Here is a 27171-nt window from a genome sequence, read left to right on the forward strand (position 1 = left end):
GTTGCTAAGGTATGTGAAATTTGAGGGGCAGGTTATTAGAAAGGAAGGGGCTACAGAGAAAGAATTTCCAAAATCTGCCTAGAGTTCCCCTGGAGGTTTTTATAGATCCTAAGCTATGTATGTAAAGGATGAGGCTCTGAGAAGTCTAGCAGAGAAAAGCTGTTAAGGGATTGAAAGCTGAAAAGAAATATCAGGGATTTCACGGGGCCAGGAAGACACTGACCCAGCCTGAAAGGAGAGACATTGGTCAATATCTTTGCTATTCAGTTTTGACACCGGAATGCCCGTTTCTTAGAAGACCATGACCTAGAATTGAAGGCAAAATTGAAATAACCAACACCTAAAAACCTAAAACTAAGCCTTAATAAGTTCAAGGTGGTCCACATTAATTTAGCTACCTGCAAAAATAAAGTTCAACACTGTTTTAAAGAAAATACAATAATCCAAGGGCCCCTGGGTGGCTCAGCTGGTTAAGCACCCAACTTTGGCTCAGGTCATGAATTCGTGGTTCATGACTTCAAGCCCCACATTGGGCCCTCTGCTGTCAGCTCAGAGCTTGCTTCAGATTCTTTGTCCCCCCTCTCTTTCTGCCTCTCTCTGTCTCTCTCTCTCTCTCAAAAATAAACATTAAATTTTTTTTAAAAAAAGATAAGAATCAAAAGCCTCCAAAATAAGTCATCAACTGTCTAGTATACAGTCAAAAATTACTTGAAATTCAAAGGAAAAAAAAGTGATCGAGAGTAAAAGGAATGTCAGTGAATAGAAACAGACACATAGATACCTCAGAGGTTGAAATTAGCAGTAATGAGGACTTAAAAATAACTATAATACTAAGTAATAGAATCCAAGGGAAAGGTCGAATATAAAGGGTAAAGAGATAAGTAATTTTAGGAGAGTTCTAAAAATCTATACATATGAAAAAAGAAACAAATGGAAACACCAAAACTGAAAAAACAATATCTGGAATCAAATATTCATTGGATGGGATTAACTAAAGATTGGACACAACAGAAGAAAGGATTAGTGAATTTTAAGATAACTCAAAAGACATAACTTAAATTGAAACACAAAGCATAAAATGTTAGGATAGAAACAAAGAACAAAGCCTCAATGACCTGTGGAAAATATCATATGGTCTAACATTAAGTGTAGTTAGAATTCCAGAAGGAAAGGAGACAGAAATAAAGCAAGAATAATATTTGAGGGATTTTTTATCACAATTCCAAATTTGATCAAAAAAGAAACCCACAGACAGGAAAAATCAATGAACCCCAACCAGAAAAAAAAATTACACCTAGAAAGAAATACAACTGCAAAGAAAATCACACCTAAGTACACCATAGTCAAATTGCTGAAAACCAAAGTTAAAGATAAAAATGTTAAAAGCAAGCAGATGTAGGGGCTTGAAGAGCTATCTGTGTTCTATAGTGGCATTATTCACAATAACCAAAAGGTGGAAACTACCCAAGTATCCATTAACAGATAAATGGATAAAGTAAATGTGGTATATATATACAATGGAATATTATTTAGTCTTATAAAGGAAGGAAGTTATGATACATGCTACAACGTGGATGAACCATGAAATAATCCAGTCATGAAAAAATAAATACTGTATGATTCCACGTATGTAAGTGATCTAGAGTAGAATACTGGTTGTCAGAGGCTAGGGGGATAGGAGAAGGAGAGTCGTTCAATGGGCATAATTTTACAAGATTAAAGTTTTGGAGGTTGGTAACACACAATGTGAATATACTTAACACTAAAGACCTGTATGCTTAAAAGTCATTAAAATGGTAAATCCTGTGTTATGTATAGTTTATATCAAAACTCTTTTTGAAGAATTCAAACAGTAAACAGAAAGGGGCAGTTGGGTGGCTCAGTTGGTTAAGCATCCAACTTTTGATATCAGCTCAGGTCATGATCTTGCGGTTGTGGGATCAAGCCCTGCCTGCTTAGCATTCTCTCTCCCTCTTGCTTTCTGCTTCTCCCCCACTCATTTTCTCTCTCTCTCTCTCTTAAAATAAATAAGCATTTTTTTTAAAAAAAAGTAAATGGAAAAAAGAGATAGTAAATGCAAATGAAAAGCAATTAAAAAAATGAAGCTGACTTCTCATTAGTAGAGGGCAGAAAAAAGTAAGGGCATCTTTAAAGTGCCAAAACAAAATTAAAACTATCAACTATCAACCTAAAATTCTATATATTAAGTGAAAATATCCTTCAAAAATGAATGCAGGAACTCCTGGGTGGCTCAGTTATTTAAGTATGTGACTCTTGATTTCGGCTCAGGTCATGATCTCAGGGTCGTGAGATAGAGCCTGCGGTCGGGCTCCATGCTGGGCATGAGGCCTGTTTAAGATTCTCTCTAAGATCTGCTTAAGATCTCCCTCTACTGCTCACATTGCTCTCTATCTCTCAAAAACAAAAAACAAAAAACAAAACTATTTTAATAAATAAGTAAGAAAGCAAAATAGAGACCTGTTCACATAAATGAAAATTTAAATAATTTGTTGCCCACAAATCTATACTACAAGAAATATGAAAGAAAATTCTTTAGGCTGCAGGAAAATAATACCATACAGAAATTCATATTTATAAGAAGGCAAAATGAGCACTGGAAATGCTTTAAAGGTCAAAGATTTAAAGAGAGATTATTCAAACTGAATGACCTGTGGGACAGTATCGTATGGTCTATAATTAATTAACAAAATAATTAACAGTATATTATACCATTTATAAAATATGCAGAGGTAATATATACAATAATAGCACAAAGAGTAGGAAAGAGTTAAGAGGATTTTGCTGTTTTCTCTTCAAGAACTGGTATAACAAAGAAAAACTGCAATGATGTGTTAGAAGCATTTTTATTTTATTGATTGATTGATTTTTTATGTTTTTATTTTATTTTTGAGAGAGAGAGAGAGAGATACATAGAGAGAGCGGGGGAGGGGCAGAGAGAGACAGAGACAGAATCTGAAGCAGGCTCCAGGCTCTGCGCTGTCAGCGCAGAGCCTGACAACGTGGGGCTGGAACTCACAAACTGTGAGATCATGACCTGAGCCGAAGTTGGACGCCCATCCAACTGAGCCACCCAGGCTCCCCGGAAGTATTTTTAGAATGGATTTGCATGCAGCAAGAGCACAGCAAAGGACAATAGTCAATTCCTCACAGTACGTAGTGAAGGGTTGAGTGCTGTTTATTCCTCATTCTCTGCTTTTTTTTGCCCTCTATTCTCCAAATGGCTGAACCCTAGAGATTGTTAGCTGAGTTCCCTCTAGCTTCTGGTTAGGTTCATCCAATGGGAAGTACCATGGGATCTTGGAGGGCAGAAGGAAAGAGAAGTAAAGTATTTCTTGTCCACTGTCTCTTTCTGTATCAGCACAAGAGGTTTGGCAGTGGCTATGTCCCTCTATAGCATCAGCTTCTGCTACAATGCCCCTTCTCCATGACTTCAGCATTCATCCTTCAGGTAGAAAGGTTGTAATCCTGCTGTCACTAGTTCCTGGTCACTCAACATACCCTGTTGGTTCTCTTAACTCTGTGCACACTGCTGTAAATGGCCCCTTCATTAAATACACACAGGGAAATGGAACACTAGAAAACAATAGCATGCTGTGGCATCAGGCTTACTCAAATTATGACATGCAAATTATGGGATGGAGTACAGTGAGGAGAAAAGACAGAGAATCACTGGATTACTGTGGTAATAATAAGTGGGTTGGCAACTTTGAAAAAGAGAAGCCTGGTGTCTTGAACTTTCAAATTAAGGCATGGGTTGAAGTCAGATGGCCTGTGGTGGCCTCCAAGGAGTTTGTTATCTCTTTGCTGCTAGGCTATAATGACTACAGACGGGGTGCCTATTCTGCAAGAGTTACCCCATTATCCCTCATTGTCTCCAGGCATATAAAAAGAGTTAAATTTCAGAATGGTATGGCCTTGAAGTATCTCTCTACAGTTTGCTCATTGTTGCAAGGGCGGGGGGGGGGGGGGGGAATAATAACTGGAGAAATCAGATAACACCTTGAATGAGTGATCAAAATAAACATCATCAATGAGGGACAGATGGACATTGTACACTTCCAGATGTGATACATTGAGAAGGATATATCACATATGTAGTATTCATTCCACCTGGGAATGCATACATGAATCTAAGGAAGGATCAGATGAGCCCAGAATGAGGATCTTTCTATTTAAAGAAAATGGAGGGTGCTCTTTCTCTTGCTCTCTCTCCCTCTCTCTCTCAAAATAAATAAATATTTTTTAAAAAGAAAACAAAAATGCAGGGGAGTTAAATTGTTCAAAAATGTCAATACCATAAAAGACAAAGAAAGACTGTGGAAATATTCTAGATGAAGAACACTAAATGATAAGTAAATGCAATACCTGATCCAAGACTGGATTCCTCACTAGGGGGGAGAAATACTACAAAATAACATATTAAAAATTGTCATAGAGATGGTAGCTTGGATAAAACAATTTTATTAAGCTTAGGGGTGCCTGAGTGGCTCAGTTGGTTAAGTATCTGACTTCGGCTCATGTCATGATCTCACAATTCATGAGTTTGAGTGCCATGTCAGGTTCTGTGCTAACAGCTCAGAGCCTGGAGACTGCTTCAGATTCTTTGTCTCCCTCTTTCTCTGCCCATCCTCCCCCCCCCCCCACTCTGTCTCTCTCTCTCTCTGTCTCTCTCTCTCAAAAATAAATAAACGTGTAAAAAATTTCAAAAAAATAATTTTGTTAAGCTAAAATTTACTGAAGTTGATAACTGTACAGTGGCTAATGTGAGAGAATAGCCATATTCTTAGAAAACACATACTGAAATATTTAGGAGTAAAAGACCATGACATACAGTTTGTTCTCAAATTGTTCAGTAAAAATGCATACTATATATATATACATATATATGCATATAGAGAGGGAAAAAGAGAGAAAATTCATGTACATGTTGTAGCAAATGGAGTAAAATGTAAACAATAAATGAACGTGGGTAACGGGTACATATTAGTTTGCTAGAACTGTCATAAACAAAGTACTACAAACTCTGTAGTATTAGTACTACTATTGACTTACACAACAGAAATGTTGTCTCGCAGTTCTGGAGGCTGGAAATCTGAGATCAAGGTGTCAATAGGGTTGGTTCCTTCTAAAGACTGTGAGGGGGGAATCTATTCCAGGCCTATCTCCTGGCTTCTGGAGGGTTGCTCACAATCTTTGGCATTCCTTGGCTTGTATATACAGTCCCATGACTTCTGCCCTTATGTTCACATGGCATTCTCCCCATGTGCACATATGTCTCCATGTCCTTCCCCTTTTGCATACTGGATGAGGGCCTAAGCTAAAGTACTGACCTTAACTTTAAAACCTAATTACCTCTGGGGCACCTGCATGGGTCAGTCAGTTGAGCATCCAACTCTTGAGCATCCAACTCTTCAGCTCAGGTTATGATCTCATGGTTTCATGAGTTTGAGCCCTGGGTTGGGCTCTGCGCTGGCAGCATGGAGACCATTTGGGATTCTCTCTCCCTTTCTCTCTCTGCCTCTTCCCCACTTGTGCTGTCTCTGTCTCTCTCAAATAAATGAATAAACTTAAAATAATAATAATAATAATAATAATAATAATAAAATTTGATTACCTATGTAAAGATCCTGTTTCCAAATAAGATTAAATTCTAAGGTACTGGGAGTTAGGACTTCCACATATCCATTTGGGGAGAACACAATTCAACCCATAACAGATACACAAATAATTTTTATACTATTTTTATTCTTGCAACTTTTCTGTAAGTTTGAAATTATTTCCAAGTAAAACATTTTGTTAAAAGAAAAAGAAATTCCTATATGCCAAAAAGAGTGAATTACAAAACCTATTCCAGGAATAGATAAAGGAATATATCCCAAAGGAATTGTAGGATTCTACCAATTCACGATCACAGGACCTTGGCATGGATCTTGGAATTAATAATCACAAGACCCTTGGAATAAGGACATTGACCAAAAAAGGACAAATTGTAAAATTAGGGCCAAATTTATCAATAGGAGTGCACTTACCAAGAATTCTAGATTCAATATGTCCAGTACCAATCTAGGAACTGCTATTCAAATGCACATTTTTTTGGTCCAATAGGCCTTGCCAGAGTTCCATACAGCCTCACTATCTCTCACATTTTGAATTCTATTGGATCTGTTGCAATAGTTTCAGATCTGTCTTCCGCTTTGCTCCTGAAATGGCTGTTAGAGTACCAAATGGCTCTAAGAATTTGCTTGTACAGCCTGGTTCAAAGATGACCTAGGGCACATGGGTGGCTCAGTTGGTTAGGCATCTGACTCTTGATTTTGGTGCAGGTCATGAACCCAGAGTCATGGGATTTAGCCCCATATCAGGCTCTGTGCTGAGTATGGAGCCTGCTTAAGATTCTCTCTCTCTCTTTCTCTCTCTCTCTCTCCCCCACTCACTCTTCTCTCTCCCAGAAGAAGAAGAAGAAGAAGAAGAAGAAGAAGAAGAAGAAGAAAAGAAGAAGAAAGATGGCCTAGATTGACATGCTGGAATTTTCCTAGAATACTTTAGAGAAAAGAGTGTGATGATTTAATAAAATGGGAATGTTGAAGTTAATTCATTATGTGCAGCTTGCTTAGCCAACCCCTATCATACAACCCAAGATGGTCCAAAAATACATTAGTGAAGGGAGTACCAGCATCCATAAAAATCTTTTTTTTTTTAATTTTTTTAACATTTATTTATTTTTGAGACAGAGAGTGACAGAGCATGAGCAGGGAGGGGCAGAGAGAGAGGGAGACACAGAATCTGAAACAGGCTCCAGGCTCTGAGCGGTCAGCACAGAGCCCGACGCGGGGCTCGAACTCACAGACTGTGAGATCATGACCTGAGCCGAAGTCGGATGCTTAACCAACCAAGCCACTCAGGCGCCCCTAAAAATCTTTATATTAACCATTCACTGTAGGCCAGAGATGCTGGTGGGAGATACTGCCGTAGAATTGGGCTTCCTGCACAGCAAAGAAAATTATCAATAAAATGAAAGGGCAACCTACTGAGTGGGAGAAAATATTTGCAATCATATATGTGAGAAAGGATTAATATGTAAAATATACAAAAAATGCTTACATCCTCATAGCAAAAAACCAAAACAATCTATTTACAAATGGGCAGATGATTTTCAATAATGTGGATGGAACTAGAGAGTATTATCCTAAGCAAAGTAAGTCAGGCACAGAAAGACAAATATCCTATGATTTCACTCACATGTGGAATTTAAGAAACACAACAGATGAACATAGGGGAAGGGAAGGAAAAATAAGATAAAAAGAGAGAGGGAGGCAAACCATAAGAGACTCTTAAATACAGAGAACAAACTGAGGGTTGCTGGAGGGAGGTGGGTGGGGGGATGGGCTAAATGGGTGATGGGCATTAAGAAGGGCACTTGTTGGATGAGCACTGGGTGTTATATGTAAGTGATGAATCACTGGTTTCTACCCCTGAAGCCAATACTACATTGTATGTTAACTAACTTGAATTTAAATAAATAAAATTTTAAAAAACATTTTTTTAAAGGAAAAGAAAATGAAATAAATAAATAAATAAAAATGGGCAGATGAGGGGCACCTAGGTGGCTCAGTCGGTTGAGCATCTGACTTCAGCTCAGGTCATGATCTTGTGGTTTGTGAGTTTGAGCCCCGCATCAGGCTCTGTGCTGACAGCTGAGAGCCTGGAGCCTGCTTCGGATTCTGTGTCTCCTTCTCTCTATGCCCATCCCCCACTTGTGTTCTGTCTCTCAAAAATAAATAAATAAATGTAAAAAAATTTTTTTAAATGGGCAGATGATCTGGATAGACATTTTTCCAAAGAAAATATATAGACACAACAGGCACCTGAAAAGATGCTTAACATTAAAAAAAAAAAAAGGAAAAAAGAAAAAAGAAAGATGCTCAACATCACTAATCATCAGAGAAATGCAAATCAAAATCACAATGAGATGTCACTTCATCCCTGTTAAAATGGCTAACATCAAAAAGATAAGAAATAACAAGTGTTGGTGTGTATGTGGAAAAACAGGAACCCTTGTGCACTGTCAGTAAGAATGTAAACTGGTGCAGCCACTATGGAAAACAGTATGAAGTTTCCTCAAAAAATCATATGTAGAACTATCATATGATCCAGCAATTCACTTCTGGGTATTTATCAGAAGACAATAAAAACACTAATTCCAAAAGATATATGCACCCCATGTTCAATGCAGCATTATTTACAATAGCCAAGATATGGAAACAACCTAATCATTGATAGAAGAATGGATAAAGATGTGGTGTGTGTGTATATATATATGTGTATATGTGGAATTTAAGAAACACAACAGATGAACATAGGGGAAGGGAAGGAAAAATAAGATAAAAAGAGAGAGGGAGGCAAACCATAAGAGACTCTTAAATACAGAGAACAAACTGAGGGTTGCTGGAGGGGAGGTGGGTGGGGGGATGGGCTAAATGGGTGATAGGCATTAAGAAGGGCACTTGTTGGATGAGCACTGGGTGTTATATGTAAGTGATGAATCACTGGTTTCTACCCCTGAAGCCAATACTACATATATATATACACACACACATATATATACACATATATACATATATATATACATATATATATGTAATGGAATGCAATACTATTTAGCCATAAAAAAGAATGGAATTTTGCCATTTGTGACAACATGAATGGTCCTTGAGAGCATTATGCTAAGTGAAATAAGTCAGAGAAAGGTAAATACCATACGATCTTATTTAGATGTAGAATCTAAAAACCAAAGCAGACAAACAAACAAAAACCCTAAAACCAAAAAACCAAGCTCATAGATACAGAGAACAGACTGGTGGATGCTGGCAGGGCTGGGGGGGGGGGGGGGGGGGGAGGGTGTACAAAATGGGAAGAAGGTCAAAAGGTGCAAAATTTCCACTGTAAAATAAAGAAGTCATGGGGATGTAATGTACAGCATGGTGACTATAGTTAATACTGTTTTGCATATTTGAAAGTTGCTAAGATAGTAATCTTAAGTCTTCACCACAAGAAAAAAGGTTTTTGTAACAGTGAATGATAACTATATACAGATAGAGGTTAACTAGACTTATTGTGGTGGTCATTTCATAATATATACAAATGTCTAATCACTATGTTGCAACACCTAAAACCAACATAATATGTTTTTTAAAAATTTGTTTGATGTTTATTTATTTTTGAGAGAGACAGAGACAGAATGCGAGTGGGTTAGGGGAAGAGATAGAGGGAGACACAGAATCCGAAGCAGGCTCCAGGCTCTGAGCTGTCAGCACAGAGCCCGACGCGGGGCTTGAACTCACAAGCTGTGAGATCACAAACTGAGCCGAAGTTGGACGCTCAACCGGCTGAGCCACCCAGGCGCCCCTAACGTATGTTATATGTTAATTATGCCTGAAAAAAAAAAGAATTGGGCTTCCCTATTTCAATAGGAATTGTGGGATTCCTGCATAGTAAATGTCAGGTGGTAACACTTGACCTTCAGAGACAAAGTGAAGACAATGATCATAATAAGCCTCAAAGACAGAGAGGCAATAAGAGTATTTTGGCCCTCAGGGGTCTATGGCAGTAGTTAACTGACCATAAAGTTGCCAAGAATAAGGTAGACGGGCAGCCTACCGATTCATAAAATCAGAGGAAATCTAAGCCAAGTGAGCAGATATCTAACTTTAGTGACTGTAGGGGAAAGTACACAATTCCCAGATCCTGGTCAGTTCCCAGATCCAGGGTTCCGTGACTGAGGTAGAGGCCACATCCCTTTGTAAAAGGACTTTATGGGATGCCTGAGGGCCCACAGCACCACATTAACCTACCAGTCAGGTAGGTTGCAGTGTGTCCAACAAAGATCACAGGAATTAATCCTGTAATTATTTCCCCACAGACATGCTTAGCAACTAACAGAAAGAATCTTCTAATTGGTTTTCTAGCAGAGTAGGAGCCATTGTGTAGGAAGGGTAGAGTGAAAGTCTCTGTTACTCGAAAGGTGGCATGGTAGGGAATTCCCATTACATCCCATTTAACTCACCTAGTGGTTCATCCTTAAAGAAGCAAGATAAGTCTTGGAGAGCGACTAGTTGTCATGAACTTAATCAGGTATTGGTGTTAACCGCAGCTGCTATTTCAGACATGTATCTTTACTTTGTAATAAAGCAAATTAGCATAATTCCTGAACTTGGTAAGCAGCTATTCCTCTAGGCAATATCAGTTGAGGGGGGCCCAATGCAGCAGAGATTCTAATAGAATCCTATGCCTATGATATAGGGATATTGTGTGGAGCATCTGACAAGGGCTAACAAGAGGAACCACAGTGCAAGCCCAAAGCAAGACCATTTGCAAAGAAGCTCCTAGATTGCTACTGGAGCCTGGTGGACATTGACCCCTGACCTATAGGATATCAACTGACCTGTGATCTGAGGTGCATATCGTGAACTTGGTATTATCTAAAACATCGTTTATGATCCCATGATTAAGTTGAGAGTGTGTACAATCATTTTACTATTTAGTGGAAATATAATAGATAAAAGAGGCCTGAGCAGGTCTGAAAACCACAAGAAATTTTCATGAGCATGACTCAGAGTCCCGTGTAGATATGTCTACTGCCTTACTACCATTCCCTGAGCTCACATCAGTGGCCTCATGAGAGAGAGTACCTAGTGTAAAAAGGGTGTGCAAGGCATCTGGAAGTAGGTGACCACCAAATGACAGTCAGACGCAGGGTTAGCCCTAAAACACGGTAAAGGGAAATACTCCAGCAGATAGAAAATGGTCCACTCTGGAAAGACAGCCTGAGGTATGAATCTCTACTGACATGAGAAGTCACTGATAGACTGACAGATCAAGAACTTGGAAAGAGCAAAATTGTAAGATTGGTGACAAAGAGGTCTGGGAGAGAAGTATGTGGACTCTCAGAATGGGTGCAAAATGTAAAGGCAGCTGGGTTTTACATAAATGCTCCCCAGAGGACATCCACAGCAAAGAAGACTCTCCCTAATTAGGTGGAAACAAGATGACTCATCCTGTGGATGTCAGTCAACCACTCTCCCCAGTCACCCAGTGTTTGCTCAGTGGATCCATGGACAAAGTGGCCATGGCAGCAGGGATGCTATGTGTGAGCTCAACATGAACTTCCTCTCACCAAGGATGACATGAATAAAGCTACTACTGGGTGACCAAATGGCCAAGGACAGAAGCCAAAACAAGACCTCCAATATGGCACCATTTCCTCAGGGGGCCCAGCCAGCTACCTAGTGGAAAGTTGATTACTTGACATTGGACCTGTTCTTCATGGAGAAGGGAGTGATTTGTCTTCATGGGAATTCATACTGTTAGAATTTGCCCCCATAACATACTTCCTGTTCCACCATTCATGCACTAATAGAACACCTTATTCACCATTGTATCCCATACAATATCATTTCAGAACCAATAACTCATTTTATGACAAAAAAAAAATATGGCAGAGGGAACAGGCTCAATACATTCACTGGTCTTACTGGTCTTACTCTGTTCCTATCATCCAGAAGTAGGTGGCCTGATAGAATGGTGGAATATGGCCTACTGGAGGCTTAATTAGGGTGCCAGCTAAACCACATTATGCAAAGTTGGGAAGTGTTCTATCGATGCAGGGAATGCTTTAAATCAAGCAAGGGCAGGAGGATAGAGTGACCCCCTCAAAATACACCTAATAATCCACTAATGGAATTTTTCCTAACTGTCCCCCTCAATCTTGTGCTCTGAGAATTTGGAAGTCCTAATTCTGAAGAAAGGAGGGTAACCACCAGGGAACGTAGTCAGGGTTCCATTGAATTGGAAGCAAGACTTCCCCCTGACCATTTGGTGCTCCTTGTACCACTGAACCAACAGGCAGAAAAGAAAAGGGCTACTTTATTACTCAGATGATTGGTCCTAATTCCCAAAGGAAAATGGTTGCCACTACACAAACAATGTAAAAGGACTACGTCTAGAATCCAGAGGATTCATCAGGTACCTCATAGTATTCCCGTGTCCAGTAATAATTATTGTCTGAGGCTGGGTTACCTAGAAATGCCTGAGACAGAGATTTGGGAACACATAACTTACTGAGGGAGTGCCCTTCTAGAGAAGCCTATAAAGGAGGGAAGCAGGATAGAGAAGGATAAAGATCTGAATGTGGATGTGGTCTCAGACAAACTTGCTCTGAACATTAACTATTCCACAGATTTCTTCCCTTTGAGGCAAGGGCACTACCTTGTATTACCTGTATTACTTGTACCATGTATTACTCCTTTGGGAATGGCCAACTTTTGAAGGAAGCTGAAGGCAATTCTCTAAAGAAGGGAGCAGCTGAGCAGTTAGTGGCCAATATAGCAGTAGGGGATGGGTGTGCTGCCTGGTAAAGGGGAACTGTGCAGAATAGGGAGCTGTAGCAATGCCTCCAAAACATGTCCTCTTCTGGAAGGAACCAGTAGAAATATATTGACACTGTAGATGTGAGAATAACTGATAAGGCAGATTCTCTGAGGAAGCCAGGGCTTCAGAGGATTCAGAGAACAAGTGAAGATTTTGGCCTTGAACAAAAAGGACCCTCTATCTTCTGAAACCAGAGGGAACGAAATCTATGTAAAAAGAAAGGTTTTATGCAAATTTATAAGTGAAGCATAAAAAAATTCAAAATTCACCTAAATTTTATTGAAAGCTTACTATTAATACATATCTGAGGGGCTGAGACAGTAATAGCATAAAAGATAGGTCCCTGATCTAATGGAGCTTAATGTCTCATAAACCATCAATTATAAAACAGTATAAGGACAATGGAACCAAGGAACAAGGAAGGAAGGTCAAGGAAGGTTTCCCTGGGGAAGTGCTATCTGAGACACAAAGGATTAGTCCTCAGAGGCTAGCAGTGGAGAGTGTTCTAAGCAGAGCAGAAATGATAGCCCATGTGAATGCCTTAAGATGATAGAGAACACACCACAAGGAAGAACTAAAAGAAGTTCTGGGTTGGGGGTGGTAGCAAAAGATAAGGCAGAGCCTTGGCTATCAGCCAGATATCAGTACACTTGGAAATCACCAAAGTGGTTTAAGAATATGTACACCAACAGATGTTTGGTCTTGAAAGATAAATAGGGCCATGGTGTCCAAAACTGAAGGAGGTTAAGTAAGGCCTGTTGGCCTCAATCTTCTCAGTTAAAGGCAAAATCATCTGTTCAAGATGAAGAGAATACATACAGTTGGGGAAAATGGCAAAGGCTTAGAATAGCTGGTGAAAGAATGGGAGTTGGAATGGTTAAGAGCCCAAATTGATACTAAACCCTAGAATTTGGTACAGCATCAATTGGCATGTTTGTATATTATTCTCCAACAGAACTATCCACAGACACTTGGAAGGCCAGAAAGGAGTGGCAGGATGTATTCAATGTGTTGAATTGGAAAAACATGTAAACAGAATTCATTATCCAGCAAGGCTGTCACTCAAAATACAAGGAGAAATAAAGAGTTTCCCAGACAAACAAAAACTAAAGGAGTTCATGACCACTAAACCAGCCCCACAAGAAATTTTAAGGGGACCCTTTGAGTGGAAAAAAGACACACACACACACACACACACACACACACACAGAGAGAGAGAGAGAGAGAGAGAGAGAGAGAGAGAGAGAGCGCAAAAGCAACAAAGACTAGAAAGGACCAGAGAATACCACCAGAAACTCCAACTCTACAGGCAACCCAATGGCACTAAATTTCAGTACTCATTCCAAATGTCAATGGACTAAATGCTCCAATCAAAAGATATAGGGTATCAGAACAGATAAGAAAACAAGAGCCATCTATATGCTGCTTATCAGAGACTCATTTTAGACTTAAAGACACCTGCAGATTGAAAGTAAGGGTCAATCCATAGATAGATAGTGGAGATCCATCTATCATCCTAATGGTTGTCAAAAGAAAGCTGGTGTGGCCATACTTATATCAGACAAACTAGACTATAAAATAAAGACTGTAACAAGAGATGAAGAAGGGCATTATATCATAATTAAGGGGTCTATCCACCAAGAAGATCTAACAATTGTAAACATTTATGCCCCCAACGTGAAATAACCCAAATATATAAATCAATTAATCACAAACATAAAGAAACTCATTGATAATAATACCATAATAGTAGGGGACTTCAACACCCCACTTACAACAATGGACAGATCATCTAAGCAGAAAATCAACAAGGAAACAATGACTTTGAATGACTCATTGAACCAGATGGACTTAACAGATACATTCAGAACATTTCATCCTAAAGCAGCAGAATCACATTCTTCTCCAGTGCACATGTAACATTCCCCAAAATAGATCACATAGCGAGTCACAAATCAGCCCTTAACAAGTACAAAAAGATCAAGATCATACCGTGCATATTTTCAGACCACAACGCTATGAAACTCGAAATAAAACACAAGGAAAAAATTGGAAAGACCATGAATACTTGGAGATTAAAGAATATCCTACTAAAGAATGAATGGGTTAACCAAGAAATTAAAGAGGAAATTAAAAAGTACACGGAAGCTAGTGAAATGATAACACCACAGCCCAAAACCTCTGGGATGCAGCAAAAGGTGGCCATAAGAGGGAAGTATATAGCAATCGAGGCCTTCCTAAAGAAGGAAAAAAGGTCTCAAATACACAACCTAACTTTACACCTAAAAGAGCTGGAAAAAGAACAGCAAATAAAGCCCCAAACCAGCAGAATAAGGGAAATAATAGAGATTAGAGCAAAAATCAATGATACCGAAATTAAAAAAACAGTAGAACAGATCAGTGACACCAGAAGCTGGTTCTTTGAAAGAATTAACAAAACTGATAAACCCCTAGCCAGAATGATCAAAAAGAAAAAGGAAAGGACCCAAATAAATAAAATAATGAAAGAGGAGAGATCACAATCAACACTGCAGAAATACAAACAATAATAAAAGAATATTATGAACAATTATATGCCAACAAATTGGGCAATCTGGAAGAAATGGACAAATTCCTAGAAACATATAAACTATCAAAACTGAAATGGGAAGAAATAGAAAATTTGAATAGAATTTTCATAACCAGTAAAGAAATTGAATCAGTAATCAAAAGTCTCCCAACAAAGAGTCCAGGGCTGGATGGCCTTCCAGGGGAATTCTACCATACATTTAAAAACAGTTAACACCTATTCTTTTGAAGCTGTTCCAAAAAATAGAAATGGAAGGAAAACTTCCAAACTCATTCTACAAGGCCAGCATTACCTTGATTCCAAAACCGGACAAAGACCCCACTAAAAAGGAGAACTACAAACCAATTTCCCTGATGAACATGAATGCAAAAATTCTCAACAAGATACTAGCCAACTGGATCCAACTACATTAAAAGAATTATTCCCCACAATCAAGTGGGATTTATTCCTGGGATGCAGGGCTGGTTCAATATCCACAAATCAATGTGACACATCACATTAATAAAAGAAAGGATAAGAACATATAATCCTCTCAATAGATGCTGAAAAAGCATTTGACAAAATACAGCATCCTTTCTTGATAAACACCTTCAAGAAAGTAGGGAGAGAAGGATCATATCTCAAGATCATAAAGGCCATATATGAAAGACTCACAGCTAATGTCATCTTCAATGAGGAAAAACTGAGAGCTTTTCCCCTAAGGTCAGGAACACAACAGGGATGTCCATTCTCACAAGTGTTATTCAACATAGTGTTGCAAGTCCTGGCCTCAGCAATTAGACAACACAAAGGAATAAATAAAAGGCATCCAAATCAACAAGGAGGAAGTCAAACTTTCATTCTTCGTAGATGACATAATACTTAAAAGACTCTGCCAAAAAACTGAACTGATACATGAATTCAACAAACTCGCAGGATATAAAATCAATGTACAGAAATCAGCTGCATTTCTATACCCCAATAATGAAGCAGGAGAAAGAGAAATCAAGGAATCAATCCCATTTATAATTGTACCAAAACCCATAAAATACATAGGAATAAACCTAACCAAAGAGGTGAAAAATCTCTACACTAAAAATGATAGAAAGCTGATGAAAGAAATTGAAGAAGACACACACAAAAAAATGGAAAAAAATTCCACGTTCATGGATTGGAAAAACAAATATTGTTAAAATGTTGATACTACCCAGGGGCACCTGGGTGACTAAGTCGGTTAAGCATCTGACTCTTGGTTTTGGCTCAGGTCATGGTCTCACAGCTCATGAGCTCAAGCTCCACATTGGCTCTGTGCTGACAGTGGGGAGTCTGCTTGGGGTTCTCCCTCTCCCTCTTTCTCTGCCCCTCCCCTACTCTCTCTCTCTCTCTCCCTCTCTCAAAATAAACTTTTAAAAGTTAAAAAAATGTCAATACTACCCAAAGCAATCTACATATTTAAGGCAATCCCTATCAAAATAACACCAGCATTCTTCACAGAGCTACAACAAACAATCCTAAAATTTGTATGAAACTATAAAAGACCCCGAATGGCCAAAGCAATCCTGAAAAACAAAAACTAAAGCTGTAAGCATCACAATTTTGGACTTCAAGCTGTATTACAAAGCTGTAATCATCAAGACAGTATGGTACTGGGATAAAAATGGACACATAGATCAATGGAACAGAATAGAGAACCCAGAAATGGACCTACAAACATATGGCCAACTAATCTTTCACAAAGCAGGAAAGAATATCCAATGGAAAAAAGTCTCTTCAGCAAATGGTGCTGGGAAAACTGGACAGTGACATGCAGAAGAATGAACCTGGACCACTTTCTTACACCACACACAAAAATAAACTCAAAATGGATAAAAGACCTAACTGTAAGACAGGAGGCCATCAAAATCCTATAGGAGAAAACAGGCAACAACCTCTTTGACCTCAGCCACAGCAACTTCTTATTTGACATGTCTCTGGAGGCAAGGGAAACAAAAGCAAAAATGAACCATTGGAACCTCATTAAGATTAAAAGCTTTTGCACAGCCAAGGGAACAATCAGCAAAACTAAAAGGCAACCAATGTAATGGGAGAAGATATTTGCAAATGACCTATCAGATAAAGGGTTAGTATCCAAAATCTGTAAAGAACTTATCAATCTCAACATCCATAAAACAAATAATCCAGTGACAAGGTGGGAAAAAGACATAAATAGACACTTTTCCAAAGAAGACATCTGGATGGCTAATGGACACATGAAAAGATGTTCAACATCACTCATCATCAGGGAAATACAAATCAAAACCACAATGAGATACCACCTCACACCTGTCAGAATGGCTAAAATTAACAACTCAGGCAACAACATATGTTGGCGAGGATGCAGAGAAAGAGGAACTCTTTTGCACTGTTGGTGGGAACCCAAACTGGCACAGCCACTCTGGAAAACAGTGTGGAGGTTCCTTAAAAAATTAAAAATAGAACTACTCTACGACCCACCAATTACATTACTAGGTACTTATCCAAAGGATAGAGGAGTGCTGATTCGAAGGGTCACATGCACCCCAATGTTTATAGCAGCACTATCAACAATAGCCAAAGTATGGAAAGAGCCCAAATGTCCATTAACTGATGAGTGAATAAAGAAGATATGGTATATATATATACACACACACACAATGAAATATGAAATCTTGCCATTTGCAACAACTGGATGGAACTAGAGTATATTATGCTAAGTGAAATAAGTCAGTCAGAGAAAGACAAATATCATATGATTTCACTCTTAAGTACAATTTAAGATATAAAACAGATGAACATAAAGGAAGGGAAGCAAAAATAATATAAAAATAGAGAGGGAGACAAAGAATAAGAGACTCTTAAATACAGAGAACAACCAGAGGGTTGCTGGTGGGATGCTGCATGAGGGGAAGGGCTAAAGGGGTAAGGAGCATTAAGGGGAACACTTGTTGGGATGAGCACTGGGTGTTATATGTAGAGGATGAATCACAAAAATTCTATTCCTGAAATTATCATTACACTATATGTTAACTAATTTGGATTTAATTTAAAATAAATAAATAAATAGAAAAAAACCCAAATTAGTCATTTTGCCACTCGTAAATCCTTGCATAACACTTTATGTATTAAAATCAATTAAATAATGAAAAAAATTTAAGTTAGCAACCCATTTTTATAACCTATACATTATAACGTAAAAATGACACTGAGCTATTTGTTCAATTTTGTATTTTCTTTTCTACAAAGCCAAAAACATTCTGTCACTGAGCAATTCTGGCCTACAAAGTGATGGCACAATTAGGCTCTGGTTGTCCATAATAAGGGCACATTAAATAGCACCTTTGGAACCTGAATGTTTCCTGAAGCATTCAATCAATAGATCACAGAACGACTGATGTTAATGCAGGGACTCTTAGCTAAAGACATCATTGGGGATACTAATGAAACAAAATCAAATTTTCAGAATTTTGAGAAAGGGGAAGATATTTAAAAGTGTTATTTTTAGAATGGTATCATAAGCAAAATAGCAAAATAAAAGAGCCTGGACATTAATAGATTTGAAAGCACTGGGGCTTTATACTGCTGCTTTGTGTCTGCCCTTTCTATACTTATCTCTAAAATTAGCTCATCATTAACTTTAAGATCGTTTATTCATAAATTATCACAATTAGTTGGCATATATTAAACCTTACATATAACCATGAATAGTAATGTATATACCCATGTTTATTAAAAATATAAATTTTCATGTATAGAAACACATAGTAACTTCTATTTTTAAAACAAATCAGCTTTGAACCCTTAATTTCTTGGCTTTAAATTGAATAAATTGAAGATACCAGATGTAAACAGAACTTGCTAAAACTTTCTGTATATAGAACTTGGACTGAAAACTAATGAATCCACATTTTGGTACATTCTTCCTATTAGGCAGGTAAATAGTGCTTCTCCAGCTCTGAAATGCAGCCTCCCTTCTCCAGAGCAGGGAGATTACTTCGCTTTCCTTCTCTCAAATGGAAAACAAATCTGGAATTTTGGTGAAAATGACAGTGATTGGGTGGAAAGAGATCATTAAAACGGCCTATTTTTCTGTAGGTCACATGCCCACATCATTGTAAAACTTCTGCTGGGACAAGAATCATCTTTGTAGCTCCCACCGCATGCAGCAAAGCACTTTCCAAGTACTAATTACTGCAGCTCAATGCTTGTTTCAGAAATCAGCAAATAAAGGCATAACGATGTAATGTGGACATACTTTGAAAAGATAAAATGCACCAGAGCGATCTCTAGGCATTACCATGCCTCTCTGACCTTGGACGCTAGTCTGGCCTCAGACTTTTTCTCGTAAACTTAAAGCCGGGCAATGAGCCAGGGGCAGGTTCCTCAACTCTGCCCTGGCCAAGGGAGCTCCCCGCGCGCTCTTTCCCGCCGCCTTCTAGGCCCCCTCTGCCTGTTCCTCTCAAACTTCTTGTATATAGAAGTTTGTCAGCCAGGTTCGGGTGCCAGACCTCGAGACACCCAGATACCGCCCACCCGCAGGTCTCCGGGAGAGGAACGGAAGAACACCGTGCCGTAACTCAGCAACTAGAGGCTCTAGCGCATGCCCCCTGTTAACAAGAGTCGCGCTAGAGCCCGCAAGCGTGGAAATCCACTTCTCCACATTTTGGAGGTGACCTGGAAAGGTCGGTACCAAAACACTGGGTCCTCAAAGAACGAAGGGGCTGGAAGGTCAATGAGAGCGGACCGGAAGAGGGTGCTCGCAAAACCCGGGAAATTATTCCGGATGCGCCAACCCCGACATGCGCAGAAGCCTCCCCTGCGACGGCGGCGGCGGAGGCGGCGGCGTCTCCAGAGCCGGAAGGTACGGCCTGAGCGGCCGGCTGCCTGACGTCTCCTGGGTCATGTCGGCCCAGGGGGACTGCGAGTTCCTGGTGCAGCGAGCCCGGGAACTGGTGCAGCAGGACCTGTGGGCAGCCAAGGCTTGGCTGATCACAGCCCGCAGCCTCTACCCCGCCGACTTTAACATCCAGGTGAGGTCAGGCCCGTGCATGCGGCAGCATCCGTGAAGGTGTGAGTGCTTCGCCGCGCCGGGGCTGCCCTGGCCGCGAGCTGCTCCCGCCCGCCTCGGGGGCCGGACCGCCCCGCTCCCTCTCGTCCCACTTCTCTCCACCTCCCTCGCCCTGCTCTCCGACGCCCTCACACGCCTCCTCCCCTTCGAGGCCAGCACCTGGAGACACCGGGGACCCCGCTCGAGGTCGGAGTGACTGGAAGTGTGGGGGTGCTGTGCTGCTCGGTGGCCCGAACGGTGGCCTCGGCCTTGGGAGAGGCCTTTCGCTCCCTCGTTCATCATCATGGCAGCCATTTGTTTAGTGCCTGCTACTTTTGAGACGTTATTCCCCAATCTTGGGAGCCGAAGGGCCCTAGGGTCGCACTCCTAAGCGCCGTGGCCCTGCGTCACCACGTGATGCTTTACTATCAGGCCCTCCCGAGTTGGGGGTGACCAGTGAAGGCCAACTAGCGCTGCGCGCGGTGAGCCAGGACCGGCCCCGGGCGGAGGTTGTGACCTCTGAGTCTGATCTGTGTTGCAGTATGAGATGTACACCATCGAGCGGAATGCAGAGAGGACTGCCACCGCCGGGAGACTGCTGTACGACATGTGAGTGGGGATGCTGGACTTCAAGCTTGCACTGCCCTGGATCTTTCACGGAGGTTTTGTTTGTGTGTGAAAGTGGGAGTTGGGGGAAGATCTTCAAGTTCATCTACGTCTCTGGTATCTAAAGCTTACGTAGTCGTGAGTCTAGGCCTTCAATTAACTGCTGACATGCTTTCTGCAGAGAAGTCTTCTGTTTTATTCTTGTTAAAACTTTTCTTTCCATAATTCATTTTATTTTGGAAATAATACATGCTCTTTGCAGAAGTTCAGACAATACTGAAGTATAGAGAATGACAAGTGAAAGTCCCTACAACTCAACCTAAGTTTTGGGTGTCTCTGTATACATGCATACACAGTACAGAAGACATAAAAGTATTTGTGGGGAAGGGTTACAAAAGTGAGATCATACTACTTATATCATGCTGCAGCTTGCTTTCTTCACCCACTTTAATGGAGAGATGCTTTCTCAGGATGTAGAGCTCTTTTTCATATTTTCATAAGGTTTCGTAACATTGGTGGACATTTAGATACTTTCCAATTATTTGAGATTGTATTCAGTGTCAGTAAGGAATTTTGTACCCATATTGTGGTGTTTTTCTATAGAGTAGATTCTTAAACATTGATTTTCACAGTCAAGGGTATAGTATTTTATATGTTGATACACTACCAAATCACTCTCCAAAAAATACTATTCCACTTTACATTTCTACCAACAATGTATAAGAGTGCCCATTTTCCCACACATTTGCCAACATTGTATGTATCAGTCTTTTAGATTTTAATTTTTGCCATTGTGATGGAAAGTGGTATGTTGCTTTTTTAAAAAAATTGTGTTCATTGTATTACTAATAAGACTGAGTATCTTTTTAAGTGTTCTCTTTGCATTCTTTCTGTGATTTGCCTTTGCCCACTTTTGGGTAGTTGTTTGTTTTTGGTTTTGGGGGTTTTTTTTTTTAGTCCCTTTTTCTTGTTGATGTTTACAAATGCTTTATATATTATGGTCGTTTGTCTTTTCACTTACAAAAACTCTAAAGACTGTTGTGATTAACTTCATTTTCCTTAGTTTTTATTTTATATCTTTATTTTGCTTTGTTTTGTTACATCTACATATTTACTTGGAATAAAGAAAAATGTGTTTTTCTCTATATGCTAATCTTATTTTCTTTTTTGAATACTATATAGAATCTGACATTTTAATTTAATGCATTCATTTTAAAAATAGGTTTGTGAATTTCCCAGATCAGCCGGTGGTGTGGAGAGAAATCAGCATTATTACATCAGCATTAAGGAATGATTCACAGGATAAACAAACCCAATTTTTAAGAAGTAAGAATGGAGTGATAACTTATTGGGTGTATAAATTACCATTTCTGGACTACTAAGTTATATATGGTAACTCACATCTGTAGTATTGGTACCCACATGTATATTTTGCTCTTGACAACTGAAGTTTGTACAAATGGTGTCACTTGGTCTCTTGAGCATTTGCTTAGAAACCCATAAGCTTCCTTAAAGGGTGCAAATTTATCAGTTAGCCCAGGGAATTGAATATATTTTTAACAGGTTTTGCAGTGATCGGAAAGCATCTATAGATTAAACATATCTCCACAAAATGGGAGAGAAACTTTTAGCAATTTATGACCTTTCTTGTTAACCCTCACTTTGTGTTGATTGCTATAGCCAAAGATTTCAAATTCTGGATAAAATAGAAAGTAGGTAGTTAAGGTCATTTCAGCATAAACAAGTGCATCCTCTTTATCTCAGCCAACAGCAAGCACTATTGTGACCCTTCACATAAGCCATTCTTGTCTCCTGGATCCAATAAGGCCTCCAAGGGTTTTAGGGTCATTCAGCAAACATCTGTGTCCATTACCATCTAACCCAAAAGCCTTCTAGGTTGTAGGTGAAACTCAGTTATTCTAAATGTAGTATTTATTGTTCTGTACATGAAAATGCCTTACTTCCATATTAGTTTCAAGATTTTCTTTCTGAAAGAAATTTTTTAAAGTAAAATGTGTTATGTACAGGTTTGTTTGAAACTCTCCCTGGTCGAGTCCAGTGCGAAATGTTACTAAAGGTAACGGAACAATGCTTCAACACGTTGGAACGATCAGAAATGTTGCTTCTGCTTTTGAGACGCTTCCCTGAAACAGTGGTACAGCATGGGGTATGATTTGATCATTTCCTTTTTCTTAAGAGAAAATAAAATTGATCAACACATTCATCAGTTGGGTTAAAAGCAATAGTGTGTATTATTTTAGAGCAGAAATTCTGAAGAGCACTAGGTAAGATTGAATATAAGAAATTTTTGTCAGTAAAGCTAAAAGTATGTCACTGTTATCAAACTTTATAAATTTCCAGTAGAAGTTGTCCTGTCGGTGTAAGGAAACAGCCAGCTTTGACAGTGCTGTTTATTTGCAGTCTGTAAAGTACAGTAAAATTATTTTAAAAATCTTACTCCATTGTAGTCAGGAACATGTTTGAATTTAAATGAGAGCCATAGTCTGTAGTCTTAACAGGCATGTTTTTCATGTACTTTTCCCTCAATTACTTATATCTGTAATAATTATTGAATGCTATTGGCAGGCATTGGTAAGTGTTCGGTATCTCCTGTACTTCCCAGACCCTTTGAGGTAGATAGTATCCGACTGTACAGATGAAGAAACTGAATCTTAAATATGTTAGTAATTTCCATAGCCATCAAATGGAAGAGTCAGGATTCAAATCACTAACTCTTAATTCCAGCTCTGTTGCTTATTCTTTCCCACACCATTTTTCAAGCTTTGGCCCCAGTTAACCTTTTCTGTACCTCCCTATATCAGTTGCCTAGGGCTGCTATAACAAAGTACCAGAAAACTGAGTGGCTTAAGACAACAGAAATTTATTCTCTCACAGTTCTGGAAGCTGAAAGTTGAAAAAAGCAAGGTGTGGGCAGGGCCATGCTCCCTATAAAGGCTCTAGGGAAGAATGCTTCCTACTCTTCCTAGCTTCTGGTGGTCACCAGCAGTCTGTCATTTCTTGGCTTGCAGCTACATCATTTCAGTGTCTGCCTCTGTTGTCATATGGCCTCCTTCTCTGTGTGTCTTCCCTGTGTTCCTGTGTCTTCACATGACCTTGAAAAGATTGTAGTCATTGGATTTAGGGCCTGTCCTAACCTAGTATGCCTTCATCTTAACTAATTGCATCTACAAAGACCTTATTTTTTTTTTATAGCATAAAGTATATGTAAGGTCACATGCTGAGTGGAGGTGGACATGAATTTTGGGAGGATGCTATTCAACCCAATACATTCTTTAATCATTACTCAACTTTTAACTGTTTGTATTATATTACCTTTTACATTGTTCTACCCCTACCCCAAGCATCCCCAAGTGACCCCAAGGAGATAACACAGACACCTTGATGGGTTTTGATAAGCTAACTTTCTACTATGCTAGGAAATATATAGTAGAAAGTAATGGAAAGGTGGCCTTAAATGTCAGACAGTTGTGGGACACCTGGGTGCTCATTCAGTTAGGCATCTGACTCTTAATTGTGGCTGGGGTCATGATCTCGTGGTTCTTGTGGGTTTAAGCCCTGCATCAGGCTCTGTGCTGATGATGTGGAGTCTGCTTAGCTTTCTGTCTCTTTCCCTGTCTGCGGCCCTCCCCTGCTCACACTGTTTCTTTATCTCTGTCAAAAATTTAAAAAAAAAAGTCAAACAGATGTGTCTAGCCTAGCCTAGGCTGTATGATTGCCTATTTGTGACAACTCTTGAAAGTGATAAGGTTTGCCAACATAATATATTTTGATGCAGAGAATAGTTTCTATGTTTGGTACAAAATCTATTATTCTAATCAGTTCCAACCCTTCCTTTAAGTTTCTGTAGACATTTAATTTTCATTTTAATTTTACTAGTTCAGAGGAGCATAACCAAGACAGAGTAGTTGTTGATCAGGTGAATTTAGGGTTTCCTTCTGGGCTGTGTTGCTGATGTATCCTTTTGTTTTCTAGTCTTTAAAATGAGAATATTTGTTTCCTGGGGAAGTTTGCATATACAGACTGTGGTAAATTTTAAAAGCCATTTCTTTATGTAATTCTGACATCTTAAACTGTAACACATTTAAATGACTAATTGTATTTTGAAACAGGTTGGCCTTGGGGAAGCACTATTAGAGGCTGAAACTATTGAAGAACAAGAATCTCCTGTTAACTGCTTTAGAAAATTATTTGGTAAGAAAAATTGTATTTTGTACTAATTCTTTGCAGTGAGTAGAATATGCTGGAGTAAGTATCATTTTAGGGATAAGGTCATTTCTGGAAAGCAAAAGAACTTTTCATATTATGAAATTTAAATCCTGGTTTATTTTTTTAGTCCAGAAAGCATTTTAAACAACTTCTAAATTTTTATTGTCATATTTGATACCTCCAAAAGAATATGTACAACCATGTATTCAAGTATGAAGCATAATAATAAACATCTGAATTGTCACTAGTTCAAGAACTAGACCAGTACCCATAATGTAGAATCTGCCTGTGTGTTTCCTTGCTAGCTCCAGCCACTAGTGCCCTGTGCACTGTAAATTTTAAATAAATGTGCCATAAGGGGGTTGTTCCCCTATATATTTTAGGTAATTACATTAAGTGAAGTCTAAAAAAAATTCTGTTTTTCTCGCAATTGTAGGGTAGACAGACAACTTCATCGTTTTTTCTTATTTTTCTCCTTCAACAGTTTGTGATGTTCTTCCACTAATAATTAACAACCATGATGTTCGATTGCCTGCCAATTTATTATATAAGTACTTGAACAAAGCAGCTGAATTTTATATCAATTACGTCACTAGGTCTACTCAAATAGAGAGTCAGCACCAAGGTAAGTGAAAATATCCTGCAGTTTTATTTATACAGACTTTAGTAAATTGCAAACTCAGAAATCCCTCATCATTCTGATTATTCTCTGGATACACACCAGTTTGATAGTGTTTCTAAAAGATGGTTCCTGGAAAAAAAATACTACAGGTAAAAGATAAAACTTTTCTGGAACCAGTTTTACCATTTGACTGAAACGGTCAACTTGCTGAACTATGATGTGAGTGCACCAAGCTTCATACGTGTACCACAGCTCAAAAGTCATTTTCTGCTATACCCGTGGCCAGTTGTGGGTCTTTAAACAAAGCACATAATGTGTTTGTATTCTGTGCTCTTGTCCTTTGAATGGGGATTCTTTTTCTTTCTCTGTCAGGTATCACATACATAGTAAGTAGTACAATTAATTGTAGACTACTCTTCTCATTTCTCAGGTGCCCAAGAATCATCTGATTTAATGTCACCTAGCAAACGGAGCTCTCAGAAGTACATAATAGAAGGGCTGACTGAAAAATCATCACAGATTGTGGACCCTTGGGAGAGGTTGTTTAAGATTTTAAATGTTGTTGGAATGAGATGTGAATGGCAGATGGATAAAGGAAGACGGTAAAACATTATTCATTTCTAGAATTGCTTAGCAAGTCTTCTGATACCATGTTCTCAAGATCTTTAAAAACAAAATCACATTCTTAAAAAGCGTATAATGCATAGGTATACTTTTGTTTGGGCAAATTCTGTAACCATGGTATTTATGCAAAAGAGGGTGGTTTTTCACTTTATTAAAAGATTCGCAATGAAAGTGTGAACTCTTAAGAAGATGTTGAGGTTGAAGCATTCCTTCGCATTCAGAGGAAACAATAGCTATTTTGTTGTGTCTGTGTCCTGAAATAGTGATCTGATTATTGCTCTAATTCAGAAGGGGAATTTCAAATGCCTGCTGCTACATTTGGCAAATGTAATGCTTCTGTTAGGGCTTTTCTCTAGACCTTTTGCTGTCAAGCCCAGAGTAATTAATTTTTGTCATCCTTCATCTTTCAGAAGCTATGGTGATATTTTGCATAGAATGAAGGATCTCTGCAGATACATGACCAACTTTGATAATGAAGCTCATGCAAAATATAAAAACCAAGTGGTTTATTCCACTATGTTGGTCTTCTTTAAGAATGCATTCCAGTATGTCAACAGCATACAACCATCTCTGTTCCAAGGTTGGTTTAAGAATTTTAGAGTCTCCCAAAATACTGACTTTGGCTAGGATGATGAAAGATGAAAATGGTAACCTTAACATTGTTCTTAGATGCAAATAACTGCGGGGTAACACCAGGGCTTTCTTTTAGTTGTTGGTAGTTTTTATGTAAGTATGTTTTCATTTACAGTTTCTATATTAAAGGATATAGTGGTACCGTGAAACTAAATACAGATATTCAGTGCCTCTGTTTTTAAAAAGCAGCAGATGTAGCAAAGTGTTAAAGTAGATTTCACAAAGACTTTGCAGTAGACAGAGATTTTTTAAGTAATATATTTGCATATAAATTCATATAAAACATGAAAAATAGAAAAATAAGAGCATGAAATCACCTACCCATCCAATATAACTACTCTCATTTTTGTGTATTGCCTTATAGCCTTTCATATATTTAGATATTGTTTGGAATTTGTAGCT

General features: G+C 38.9%; 1 protein-coding gene across 3 annotated transcripts in view; it reads left to right on the forward strand.

Moving 5' to 3' along the window:
• The first annotated feature begins 19818 nt into the window (after positions 1–19818).
• The window catches only part of INTS10 (integrator complex subunit 10), a 32416-nt gene continuing 25063 nt past the window's right edge, over positions 19819–27171 (forward strand). Inside the window, exons 1-8 of one of the 3 annotated variants that reach the window (XM_042983333.1) lie at positions 19819–20040; positions 20599–20666; positions 21886–21989; positions 22691–22830; positions 24794–24875; positions 25375–25515; positions 25943–26114; positions 26547–26716. In XM_042983333.1, coding sequence (XP_042839267.1) covers positions 19912–20040; positions 20599–20666; positions 21886–21989; positions 22691–22830; positions 24794–24875; positions 25375–25515; positions 25943–26114; positions 26547–26716 — 1006 coding nt within the window. In that variant the 5' untranslated portion in view covers positions 19819–19911. Of the gene's footprint in view, positions 20041–20598; positions 20667–21885; positions 21990–22690; positions 22831–24793; positions 24876–25374; positions 25516–25942; positions 26115–26546; positions 26717–27171 lie in introns of those variants that run through there. The other 2 variants (XM_042983331.1, XM_042983332.1) reach the window with 2 other exon arrangements.

Source organism: Panthera tigris, chromosome B1 (assembly GCF_018350195.1).
Source record: "Panthera tigris isolate Pti1 chromosome B1, P.tigris_Pti1_mat1.1, whole genome shotgun sequence".
Taxonomy (NCBI): domain Eukaryota; kingdom Metazoa; phylum Chordata; class Mammalia; order Carnivora; family Felidae; genus Panthera; species Panthera tigris.